The sequence below is a fragment of the Diceros bicornis genome, chromosome 14 (assembly GCF_020826845.1).
Source record: "Diceros bicornis minor isolate mBicDic1 chromosome 14, mDicBic1.mat.cur, whole genome shotgun sequence".
NCBI classification, from domain to species: domain Eukaryota; kingdom Metazoa; phylum Chordata; class Mammalia; order Perissodactyla; family Rhinocerotidae; genus Diceros; species Diceros bicornis.
Genome location: NC_080753.1, coordinates 14,459,610 through 14,472,905, shown reverse-complemented (window position 1 = coordinate 14,472,905; position 13,296 = coordinate 14,459,610). Strand labels below are relative to the sequence as shown.

At 40.9% G+C, this 13,296-nt stretch overlaps 1 protein-coding gene across 1 annotated transcript in view; it reads left to right on the top strand.

Moving 5' to 3' along the window:
* Positions 1-13,296, top strand: part of EFHC1 (EF-hand domain containing 1) — a 62,337-nt gene continuing 49,041 nt past the window's right edge. Inside the window, exons 1-2 of the mRNA XM_058554164.1 lie at positions 1-115; positions 9,655-9,876. Of these exons, the coding sequence (XP_058410147.1) occupies positions 53-115; positions 9,655-9,876 (285 nt within the window). The 5' untranslated portion in view covers positions 1-52. The remainder of the gene's footprint in view (positions 116-9,654; positions 9,877-13,296) is intronic.

The window sequence follows — 13,296 nt, the reverse complement described above, 5'->3', positions numbered from 1 at the left end:
CAACCGGGGAGGACGAAACCCGGCCGAGGTGGCGGCGGCGATAGCGGCTGCGATGGTGTCCAACCCCGTGCATGGCCTGCCCTTTCTCCCGGGCATGTCCTTTAAGGACTCCACGGTGAGGACTTGTCTGCCCAGCCCCCGCCTGTCCCCACGCCCGGGCGGCCTCGGAGGGCTGGCCGCGGGTGCATCGCCATTCTCCTGCACCCGAGATTGTCCTCGCTCCCTTCAAACCCGCGCCCTGCCCCGACCCTGTTCTCTCTTCGCCGCCGCATCTGTGGTCCTCCCCACCCAGCCTCATCCTCTCTCTCCCATCCTTTGCCCACCATTCCATCCCTCTCTAGTGTTTCCACTCCACCCGGGCAGTCTTTTGGCCTCTTTCTCGTCCTCCGAGCCGCGTTCTTCCTTACTCCTCTGCTCCTATGGCTCCTGCCTCTGCTCCCTCTAGACCACTTTTCCCCACCTTGCTCCCAAGCACTGTCTAGGTCCTCTCCCTAGCTCAGTCTCCCACACCCTACCCCTCTCTGCCCAGCTGCATCCTTAACCCTACCCCTGCCCCCTATCCTCGTCCCCTTCTCCCACTCAGCCTCTCTGCACCTTCATCCTCATTCCCACAACCCCACCTCGCTCACTCTCCGGCAGCCCATCGTTCCCGCCCCTCCTCCTTCCTCTTCTGACTCCTGGACCCGGTAATCTTTCCCATTCCCAGCTCCCTTTCCTGCCTTACATATCATTTCCACTCATTCTCTTCTTTCCTGCCAGGTCCTTTCCCGCAGTCTCCGCTCTTCTCGTTTATGCTTCTGCCCAACCCCATCCCTTTTCTGTCCCTCACTTCTGCCTTTTCTACAATCTAGTCCCACTTTCTCCCCATTCTTGTTTTATCTTTTGTCTCAATTGCTGTTTCTCCAGAAGTTAGACTTTCATCGCTTGCCCATCTTCCTCTGAGACCAGCCTTCCTTGCTTTGTAGGAAATAATTACGTTCCAGTTCCTTCAACCACGATTGACGAGTTTTTTTTTTTCCTTCCCGTAGCTCTATTCTTTTCGCGCTAACATTTTTGTAAAAGATTCCTGTTTAGATTTTGTTTTGCTCCTCCCCTGCCTTAAGTGTTTTTAGTTGTGTTCTCTAGACAAAATGGAAGAGGAAAAAAATGCTTGTTTTTTTTTTCTCCTGACATAGTTTAGCCCTTGACAAAATTATTTAGTATTTGTTTTAATTCTAACGGAGTATTGAAATACATGTTGGAAGATCAGTATTGAGATTCAGTAGGCTGATTATCATAGATGAGGCAATAATAATTGATATTTATATAGTTTGATAATTTATGTTTCTCTCCATGGTCCTTAGGGTAGGATAAAATACGTAGTCAATTTATCTTCTTTGGGAGAATGAATTGAAATTCAAAGTTTGGGGAGGGAATTTGGATTCTGTATCTCTTCTTCATAGTTATTCCTGTATTAAGACACAGCATCATCGGTTTTTCACTTCAGTGGACTTTTCCGTTTTATGTAATTTAGAAAATGTTGTAGGCACATTTCTGCTCTGTGCAGGAGCAACCTAAGCATTGGGTGGTGGTGAGTGTGGGTTACCCACAAGGCAGGGTTGAGTTGATTTAGGGGTTACAGAGGTGTGGACTGGAAGTGCCAGTCTCTGAGAACATATATTGCTGTACTACAAGTAAGGTGAACTGTGCATTGGACATATTTCGTATTTTATTTATTTATTTATTTTTAAAGATTTTATTTACTTATTTTTTTCCCCCCAAAGCCCCAGTAGATAGTTGTATGTCATAGCTTCACATCCTTCTAGTTGCTGTATGTGGGACGCAACCTCAGCGTGGCCGGAGAAGCTGTGCGTCGGTGCGCGCCCGGGATCCGAACCCGGGCTGCCAGCAGCAGAGTGCGTGCACCTAACCGCTAAACCACGGGGCCGGCCCTCATATTTTAAATACACTGGCAAGTGCTAACCAATTTGCCTTATTTGTAATTTGAAAATCATGGTCACTGAAGGCTTAGGTATGTATAACTCTCAAGGCATTCAGAAGGTGAACCATAATGACTAAGGGGGTGGGGGCCTGAGGTTGCCTTGCCTGGGTGCTCATGAGGATCCACCAATAAAGATCATATAGCTGAGTGTTGGTAGAGGTCTCTGTCTAAAACGAGGAAGGCAAAGGAAGCAGCTGATGTTGCTTCTGTCTTTAGAGGTGGAAGAAAAGGAGCTTGAAGTGATCCAGGTTACCCAGTGAAGAAGTCACCTCAGCCCTGATGATTAGTGATGTCAAGCACCTTTTCACATACCTGTTGGCCATTTATATGTCTTCTTTGGAAAAATATCTATTTAGTTCCTCTGCCCATTTTTCAATTGAATTGTTTGTGTTTTTTTGCTGTTGGGTCGTATGAGTTCTTTATATATTTTGGATATTAACCCCTTATCAGATATATAATTTGCAAATATTTTCTCCCATTCCATCGGTTGCCTTTTCATTTTGTTGATTGTTTGTTTGTTTGTTTGTTTTGTTTGATGAAGATTGGCCCTGGGCTAACATCTGTTGCCAATCTTCCTCGTTTTTTTTTTTTTTTTTTTTTCTCCCCAAAGCCCCAGTACATAGTTGTGTATCATAGTTGTAGAGTTGTAGCTCTTCTGTGTGGGACGCCACCTCAGCACGGCTTGATGAGCAGTAAGTAGGTCCACGCCTAGGATCCGAACTGGCGAACCCTGGGCCACCGAAGTGGAACATGCCAACTTAACCGCTATGCCACCAGGCTGGCCCCTTGATTGTTTGTTTTGCTGTACAGAAGCTTTTTAGTTTGATATAGTCCCACTTATTTATTTTTGCTTTTGTTTCATATGCTTTTGATGTCATATCCAAAAAATTGTTGCCAAGAAGCATGTCAAGGAGCTTTTCCCCTATGTTTTCTTCTAAGAGTTTTAGTTTCAGGTTTTATGTTTAAGTCCAATTCATTTTGAGTTAATTTTCGTGAGTGGTATAAGATAGGGGTCCAATTTCTTTCTTCTACATGTGATTATCCAGTTTTCCCAGCACCATTTATTGAAGAGACTATCCTTTCCCTGTTGTGTATTTTTGGCTCCCTTGTCGAAGATTAGTTGACTGTATATGCAAGAGTTTATTTCTGGCCTCTTGATTGTGTTCCATTGGTCTATGTGTCTATTTTTATGCCAGTACCATACCATTTTGATTGCTATAGCTTTATAGTATAGTTTGCAATCACGAAGTTTGAGGCCTCCAGCTTTGTTTTTTTTTTTTCCTCAGGATTGCTTTGGCTATTTGGGGTCTTTTGTGGCTCCATACAAATTTTAGGATTTTTTTTTTCTTTTTCTGTGAAAAATGCCATTGGAATTTTGGTGGGATTGCATTGAATCTATAGATGGCTTTGGGTAGTATGGACATTTTAATAATATTAATTCTTCCAGTCAATGAACATGGGATATCTTTCCATTTGATTGTGTCCTCTTCAATTTCTTTCATCCAAGTCTTGTAGTTTTTGTTGTACAGGTCTTTCACCTCCTGGGTTAAATTTATTCCAAAGTATTTATATTTTCAATGCCATTGTAGATGAGATTGTTTTCTTTATTTCTTTTTCAGATATTTCATCGTTAGGGTATAGAAATGCAACCAATTTCTGTATGTTGATTTTGTATCCTGCACCTTTTCTGAATTTGTTGGTTAGTTCCAACAGTTCTTTGGTGGAGTCTTTAGAGTTTTCTAAATGTAAGATCATATCTGCAAACAAAGAGAGTTTTACTTCTTCTCTTCCTATTTGGATGTCTTTTATTTCTTTTTCTAGCGCGATTGCTCTGGCTAGGAATTCCAGTACTGTGTAGAATAGGAGTGGTGACAGTGGGCATCTTTGTCTTGTTCCTGATCTTAGAGGAAAAGTTTTCACCCTTTCACCACTGAGTATGATGTTAGCTGTGGGCTTATCATATATGGCCTTTACTATGTTGAGATATATTCCTTCTGTACTCAGTTTGTTGAGAGTTTTTATCATGAATGGATGTTGTATTTTGTCAAATGCTTTTTCTGCATCTATTGAGATGATCATATGATTTTTTTCTTTCGTTCTGTTGATATGGTATATCATATTTATTTTACTTTATTGAGGTAACATTGATTTATAACATTATATAAATTTCAGATGTACATCATTTTATTTTGTTTTCTGTGTAGATTACATCATGTTCACCACCCAAAGATTAATTACCATCCATCACCATACACATAGGTATATTACATTTATTGATTCACGTATGTTGAACCATCCTTGCATCTTAGCGATAAATCCAACTTGATCATGATGTATGATCCTTTTAATGAGCTGTGGAATTCAGTTTGCTAATATTTTGTTGATAATTTTTGCATCTATATTCATCAGGGATATTGGTCGGTGATTTTCTTTTCTGGTTGTGTCCTCATCTGGTTTTGATATCAGGGTAATGGTGGCCTCATAAAATGAGTTTGGGAGTATTCCCTCCTCTTCAGTTTTTTGGAAAAGTTTGAGAAGGAGTGGCATTAATTGTTCTTTAAATGTTTGGTAGATTTTACCAATGAAACTATCTGGTCCTGGGCTTTTCTCTGTTGGGAGGTTTTTGGTTACTGATTCAGTCTCTTTTCTCATTATTGGTCTGTGCAGATTTTCTGTTTCTTCATGATTCAGTCTTGGTAGGTTGTATGTTTCTAGGAATTTATCCATTTCTTCTAGGTTATCCAGTTTGTTGGCATATACTTGTTCATAGTAATCTCTCTTGATTCTTTGTATTTCTGTGGTATCAATTGTAATGTCTCCTCTTTCATTTCTGTTTTTTTTTTTTGAGTCCTCTCTCTTTTTTTCTTAAATAGTCTAGCTAAAGGTTTGTCAATTTTGTTTCTTTTCAAAACACCAGCTCTTAGTTTCATTGATCTCTTATATCATTTTTCTAGTCTATATTTCATTTATTTGTGCTCTGATCTTTGTTATTTTCTTCCTTCTCCTAACTTTAGGCTTAGTTCTTTTTCTAGTTCTTTGAGGTGTGAAGTGTGGTGGTTTATTTAAGATCTTTCTTGTTTCTTAATGCACTCATTTATTACCTTAAAATTCCCCCTTAGAACTGCTTTTGCAGCATCCTATAGGTTTTCGTATGTTGTGCTTCCATTTTTGTTTTGTTTCAAGATTTTTTTTTTCCCTTTTGATTTCTTCTTTGACCTGTTGGTTGTTCACAAGTGTGTTGTTTAATTTTAACTTATTTGTGAATTTTCCAGCTTTATTCCTGTTATTGATATCTGCTTTCATACCACTGTGGTCAGAAAAGATACTTGGTACAAGATTTCAGTCTTATTAAATTTGTTAAGACTTGTTTTGTGACCTATCATATGGTCTATCTTGGAGAATGTTCTGTGTGTACTAGAGAAGAATGTGTATTCTGCTGCTGTTGGATGGATTATTCTATATATGACTGTTAGGTCTGTTTGATCTAAAGTATGGTTCAAGTTCAGTGTTTCCTTGTTGCTTTTCTATCTGGCTGAGCTATCCATTGTTAAAAGTGGGTACAGAAGTCTCCTTCTATTATTATTTTGTTGTCTGTTTTTCCCTTCTGCTCTGTTACTATTTCCTTAATATATTTAGGTGCTGTGATGTTGGGTGCATATATATTATGATTGTTATATCTTCTTGATGAATTGACCCCTTTATCATTATATAATGATCATCTTTGTGTCTTCTTATTGTTTTTGGCTTAAAGTTTATTTTGTCTAATGTAAGTATAGCTACTCTCTCTTTTTGTTTCCACTTGCATGGAATATCTTTTGCTATCCCTTCACTTTCAGCCTTTGTGTCCTTAAAGCTGAAGTGAGTCCCTTGTAAGCAGCGTACACTTGGGTCTTGTTTTTTTTAATCCATCCAGCTTGCATTTTGATTGGAGAATTCAACCCATTTACATTTAGAGTAATTATTGATAGGTAAAGGACTTCCTAATGCCATCTTATTGTTTTTCTGGCTGTTTTGTAGTTACCTTGTTTCTTTCTTCCTCTCTTGCTGCTTTCCTTTGTGAATAAATTTTCCATAGTGATATGCTTGGATTCTCTTCTCTTCATCTTTTGTGAAACTACTGTAGGCTTTTCTTTATGGTTACAATGAGGCTTACATAAAACGTGTGTGTGTGTGTGTGTGTGTGTGTATTTTACACTGATAACAATTCAAAAACTGGTCTTGTACTCCCCTCCCTGTATGTTTTTTATGTCATCATTTCCATATTTTAATATTGTGTATCCATTAACAAATTGTTGAAGCTATAGCTGTTTTTAATACTTTGGTAGAGCTAAGTAGTTAACACATCACCGTATTATAGGATTAGAGTGTTCTGAATCTGACTTTATGCTTATGTTTACCAGTGTGTTGTATATTTTCATGTTAATAATTAACACCTTTTTCTTTCAGCTTGAAGAACTTCTTTCAGCATTTCTTTTAGGGCAGGGTTAGTGGTGATGAATTCCTTTAGCTTTTGTTTATTAGGGAAAGTCTTTATCTTGCCTTCATTTCTGAAGGACAGCTTTTCTGGGTAAAGTATTCTTGGTTGGCAGTTTCTTTGTTTCAGCACTTTGAATAGGTCGCCCCATTCTCTCTTGGCCTGCAAGGCCTCTGCTGAGAAATCTGCTGATAGCCTTAGGAGGTTCCCTTGCGTGAGAGAATTTTTTTTTCCTTTTACTGCTTTTAAAATTCTCTCTGTCTTTGATTTTAGACAGTTTTATTATTATGTGTCTTGGAGAAGATCGTGTTGGATTGAAATCTTGGGGTGACCTGTTAGCTTCATGAACTTGGATGTCCAAATCCCTCCCCAGGTTTCAGAAGTTCTTAGCCATTATTTCTTTAAATAAACGTTCTACTCCTTTCTCCCTCTTTTCTCCTTCTGAGACTTCAATGATACATACATTATTTCTCTTCTTGGCATTCTGTAAATCCTGTAGGCTTTCTTCATTCCTTTTCCTTTTTGCTTCTCTGCTTGGATAACTTCAATTGATTTGTCTTCTAGCTCACTGATTCTTTCTTCTGCATGTTCAAGTTTTCTGTTGAAGCTGCTATTGAATTCTTCAATCATTGTATTCTTCAGCTCTAAAATTTCTGTTTGACTCTTTTTTATGTTTTCTATCTCTTTGTTAAACTTCTCATTTTGTTCTTGTATCATTTTCATGATATCACTAAATTGTTTATCTGTGTTCTCTTGCAGCTCCCTGAGCATCTATAGGACAGCTACTTTGAATTTTTTTATCAAGCAATTCCTGATTCTCCATTTCTTTGGGGCCAGTTACTATAGGTTTACTGTATTCTTTTAGTGGAGTCACATTTCCCTGATTCTTTGTGATCTCTTGCTTAGGTGTCTTCGCATTTGAAGAAGCATCGCCTCTTTCAGACTCTATAGACTGCCTTCAGTAAGGGAAGACTTTCACCTGTGGGTGGGAGCACGCTGAAGTGTGCTATGACCCTGGGTCTAGTGGTGCAGGGCACCAAGTATAGGGGTGTGTGGCAGCATTGGGTTGGGGGTGGGGGCCATGAGGTCTCTTCAGCTCAGGCTGCTGGGGTCTACAGCATTGACAGCTGTGTGGTCCTTGGCAAGTACTATGTGGAATCCACAGTGATTGCAACGGCTGTTAAGGTCTTCAGCTGTACCTCCAGTTCAGTGGCTAGGGACCAGGGCAAGCAGTAGTGGTGACCGGAGCCAGTGGCATGCACATATTTGGCTGCAGTGGCCAGCTGCAGGTGCCTGTGTAATGACGGGGGCCTATTGCAGACACACTCATAATGGTGGGGGCCAGAAGAGGCAGCAAGGGCTGGAGCCAACTATGGGCTCACTGGCAGCTGCAGAGGCCCTGGCTGTCGGTGTGCTCGCCTGTGGCTGCACACTCTCCACCGGGGCGTGCACACTGCAGTGGAGGCCGGTGATGGGGGTCGGGCTGGCTGTGTGCAGTTGCACAGCTGGAGGGGCTAGATCCAAGTGCATACACAGCACTAGGGGTCAGCCAGGGCAGGGGCATCTATGCTGGTATCTTGTGCTTGAGCAGCTGCAGAGGCCTGAGCTGGCTGAGTTCCCAGGCTCTGGGACAGGGGTAGGGGAGGGAGTGGGGAGGGACTCAGGTGGCTGGTGTCGGCAAACATGAATACCTGTAGGTCGAAGGCTGATGAAATCTGCGGGGGGTGTGCGGTGGCTGTGGCTATGATGGCCATTGGCTTTGGGTCACTGGCAAAATCTGCTGGATTTGTTTGCCGACTAGATCTCTGTGAACCGCAGTCACTCCCACTAAGTGGCTGCTGCCAGTAGCCCCTGCTTTTCTTCCTTGTTCCCAGCTGGCTTTAGACACCTAAGCTTCGCCCGTCTGGGTGGGGTGAAGCTGAAGTGGGACCTTCGTGCAGTGCCCCAAAAGACTGGAGAAGAGGGTGCTCACCCTGCTCTTCCTTTCCGGGCAAGGGGAAACTCCCCCTTTCTAGCGGGAAGTTCCTGTTGGCACTGCCCAGTGCTGGCTTGGGGGATGGGATGATGCAAGCCATGTGAAGCTGTTTTCCTTCTCTCCTTGTGGGATTATTCTCAGCTTTTTTGTTTCTTTGAGTGGCTAAAACCTTCTAAAAGTGGCCTCTAGAGCTCTTCCAGAGCTGTTTTTTTTCATGGGTAGCAGTCCAATCATTGATCTTTGTGGAGGGATGAGGAGGCTAGGGTCTCCTATGTCACCATTTTAGTCTCCTCAGCCCTCAAAAATATTTCCTTTCCACTTTTTTCATCTTTTGTTTTTTCCAATTACCAATAAAAGTATGTTCATTGTAAAAAAAAAAAAACAAAGCATAATTCAGAAATGTGTAATACAGACAGAGAACATTCTCCAAATCTAATCTATTTTCATGCACGTTTGCTTGTAATTATAGTACACATATAATTTTATATGCTGCTTTTTTGGGCCTATTAAATCATAAACATTTTCCCCAGATTGCCACATGGTCTTTAAAACCAATATTTTAATGGCTGCATAATAATCCTTTGAGTGAGTTTTCCATCATTTACTCATATGTTTGTCTTTTGCGTTGTTTCCAATGTTTTACTATTGTAATTAACATTATAATGGTCAGCTTTAGGCATATTGTTCTTTCTCATAATTTTGGATTATATCCTTAAAATAAAGGATCAGGGGTGGAATTACAGAGTTTAAGACTTTAAATATATAACATCCATTTGCTTTCCAAAGAGTTGTATGAATGTATCAGGGTCACTGTAACAAGAAGGGCCTTTCATTTCAGGTAAAAATTCATTTCACAAAACCAGATCTTCTAGGTTCCATGGTTTGTGATCACCAGATAAGATGAAAAACATGGGAAGACTAGTGAAAAATTAAGTGTTTAGATGAGATAATATTTTAGTTTCTCGTGAAAAGTGAGCTGGTAATTCAGTTGGGCATTCTGGAGCGGGGCTTTAAGTTTTGTTTTAAGCTCAGGCTGTTGCTTCCCTCCTTGCTCCTAGCCAAGTGTTTTAGCTTAAAATACAAGAACCTTCTAAGGTGAACTTTTTCATATCAGGTTTGTGATGTTTATAAGCAAAGATTTAAGTTGTAATATTGTTGAGAGTTAGCTTTTTTGCCTGACAAATATTTGTAAAATATTATCGACATACTTCTTTTCTCCTTCAGAAAACTGCATTTCATAGAAGCCAGACACTGGGCTACAGGAACGGCTATGCAGTTGTTCGACGTCCGACAGTTGGGATCGGTGGGGACCGGCTCCAAGTCAACCAGCTGTCCCAGGCTGAGCTGGATGAGCTGGCCAATAAGGCCCCCGTTCTGACATATGGCCAACCGAAGCAGGCCCCACCTGCAGAGTTCATTCCTGCTCACGTGGCTTTTGACAAAAAGGTATCTTCTGGGATTTTAGGGTGCCCCTTGAATTCAAATTTCTGAGAGCCAACTGTTTTGCAGAAAAGTCAACAGAAAACCATAGGTTTTCCATGGTGCTCTGAGGAGAAAATTGTTCAAATGCCTCAACCCTTAGTCACAGACAGCTGAACTCAGGATTGAAAGAGGCTTTCTTTAGTCAGGAAGCCGGTTACAGAAAACAATTCCCTATAGACTTCACTGAAAATTTTTCCAAATACAGTTAAAGCAAAGTTGGATGAATTCTGAATTCTCGAGTTCATATTACTCTATGTTTACTTGCTCTGTGTCATCTACTTTTTGAAAGTCCTATGTCCTGTATTAATGACAGATCCTAATCTCTAAGAAATGCAGAATGTCATCATGACAACAACTCCATCTGTTGTCAGTTTTCTCCAGGCTGTCCCCACAAGTTTTTGTTTTTCAGGGAACATTTCTGGTTTGGCACCACATGACCAAAGGGTAGTGGAACGTTTTGTTTGGGTCTCATTTACCCCATGCTTTTGTGATGTGAGTCGCCTTATTTCCCTCTGTTGACATTTCCACATGGTGCTCGATTTTCCTTGTCAAGAAGCCTCCTCTTTTCACTAAGGTAAGGTAGTCCTAACCCTGGCCATGCAGCAGAATCCCCAGGGGGACTTTTAAGAAACTTAGGTGTCACCCCAACCTTCATCGATTCTAATTTACACATGATTTTTCTGTATGACTGGGTCTTGAGAACTACTGACCAGTTTTTATAAGTTAGCTTTCTTAATTTGCTCCTTGCCTATTTTCTTTCTCTTCTCATTTTATTATTTTTTTAAATGTCTATACCATTTTCGTTCAGCTAGTCAACTTTTATTGAGTACCTATTGAAGCTAAAGGCTAGAAGGTACAAAATAATCTGTTGGTGGAACTATGCCATTTACATTAATAATCACTTAATTTTTAAAGTTTTTAAATGTCTCAGCTGGGATCCATATAATCCCCTCTTCCCCATCTCAGTTAACTCATCTGATAGGAACACGTTTGCATATCCATCCATAGGCTGAACCTAAACATCCACTAAACGGTATCAGTTCCATGATTGAGTGTTTCTTTACCTTTTTCTTGTTTCTCTTGTTTATTCACAGCTGTGACAGGCACTGCAAAATCAGTAGATAAGAGAGAAGTGAAAATACAAGACAGGAGTAGGGTAGGCATTTAACAGTTTATCAAGATATAAATCCTGGTAGGTTCAATGTTTACTGAAAAGAATAGCAAATAACTATTATAAGCTAGAAAGTGACAGTAGTGTGTGCTGTGAGAAAGTATTAGTGAAATTCAGAGAGGGAGAAATTGTGCATCAATAGGAAATAGGCTTCCTATCTTTTGTTTTCCTATATTATTTTGTGCTAATTGTCATTACTTGATTTGTACTTTTAATTTTATTTATTTATTTATTTTCCCCCCAAAGGCCCAGTAGATAGTTGTATGTCATAGTTGCACATCCTTCTAGTTGCTGTATGTGGGACGCGGCCTCAGCGTGGCCAGAGAAGCGGTGCGTCGGTGCGCGCCCGGGATCCGAACCCAGGCTGCCAGCAGCGGAGCGCGCACACTTAACCGCTAAGCCACGGGGCCGGCCCTGATTTGTACTTTTAAAATATTATTCATAATTCGTTTCTTTAAAGAATAGTGGGCATGAAGAAGAATATTTACATGTTTATTTTCCTATTCATTTTACTTGGATCATCACGATTTCTAGATAAATGATCCTTACCATAGGTAATGAGGCAGAGAGCAGTTAAATGCATGGTTTTGAAACTAAGCTTTTCTTTTGCAATAAAGGAATTATGGCTTTTCTGAATTAAATCAGAGTTTAAATTTTTTAGGAATACCCGGAGGTCCACTTAATTGTCAACATATTTGTCCATATTTGGACATCCTTTGTACTGTTCTTCATCCTTAGAATACAACTTCATTTCTTGCACAGGTGATAAAGACGTGGACATCTACTGTGAGTGCCCTTGTCTTTTCTCTTTGCTCACATCTGGTTCTCTTCATCGTCACCCACTGTATTCTGTTTCCCAGGCTAACTGCCCAGTCTGTGTTCCTGATATGGTTCTTCTTTTGTCTTGTTCATCTTTAACTTCCATTTCAAACACTCTAGTGACTACTTCTCTACCTAGGGTCACGTTATCTTGTCTTTAAAAACCTTTCTACCTTGTGGCCCGTTTAAGCAACAGCACTTTGTTCCTCACTCGACTGTCAAATTGCTTACAATCGCTGCCCTCAAGCCCCAAACTAGTTTTTCCTAGGTGGACATTGTTGTCCTTTCTGCCAGATCTAGAGAGGTTTTCTTTGCTAGCATTCTCTTGGACCTATTTGCAACATCTGCTGTTGTTGATTCTCCCTTCCTTCTTGACACTCTGCTTTTCCTTTGCTCCCACGCCCCTGCACTCTCTTGGTTTTCCTCTCTCTCTCCATCTGGTTGCTCCTGCTCTGGCCTGCCTTCCTCCTCCCACTTGTTAACTATAAGCATGTCCAAGGTTCTGTTCTTATTCTTTACACCATCTTCTTGAGAGAGCTCACCTACTTTTGTGGTTTCAGGTATCACTTTAAGGTAGACAGCTATCAGTATTTATTTCCGGTTCTGACCTCAGTGAAACTGCAGACCTCTGTCCCCTGCCAGGGTACGTCTTCACCTGATGAGCTGTTGGCACCTTAGGTTCTGTATGTCTCTATCAGCTCATCACCTTTTCCCACAGATCTGCTCTGTCTGTATGGTTCCTCCAGATAATCCAGGCTTGAAACCTGAGCCGTTTTTGACTTTTTCTCCCCTTCGCTCCCTACATTCAGTGAGTTGTCAAGTCAGGTGTCTCTCACTTCCATTTCCTCTGCCACTACCATAGTTCAGACAAGCAATATGTCCATTGTTAACGTGTTGCCAACTGTTATATTCGTCTCATGCTTGTTTATTATGCTCATAACAGCTGGGCTGCTTGGTTTATTCCCCAAAGCACAGTTCTGATTATGTCATTTCTCTGGGAAAATGCCTTCAGATTCTCTTGCCCGGTACAGTAAACGTTAACACTGTCTACCTACCTGCTCAAACCCCAATTTGAAAGTCATCCTTGATTCTTCTTTTCTCTCACAACCCCCATCCAATCTTATTAACAAGCTCTGTCATTTCTACCTCTAAAATATATAATGCGTCTGTCCACTTATTTCCATCTCCACTATTACTATTAATTTATTTTCCATAGAACAGCTATTTATCTTTTAAAAATAAATATCAGATTATGTCGCATACTGACCTAAGACACTTCCGTGACTTTCCCATTTTATGTGGACTAAGGTCCAACTCTACAGGTGCCTCACAGCCCTGCTGGATCTGGGCCTCCCTTCCCCAGCCTCGTCTGGAGCCTTTCTTTTCCTCACCCA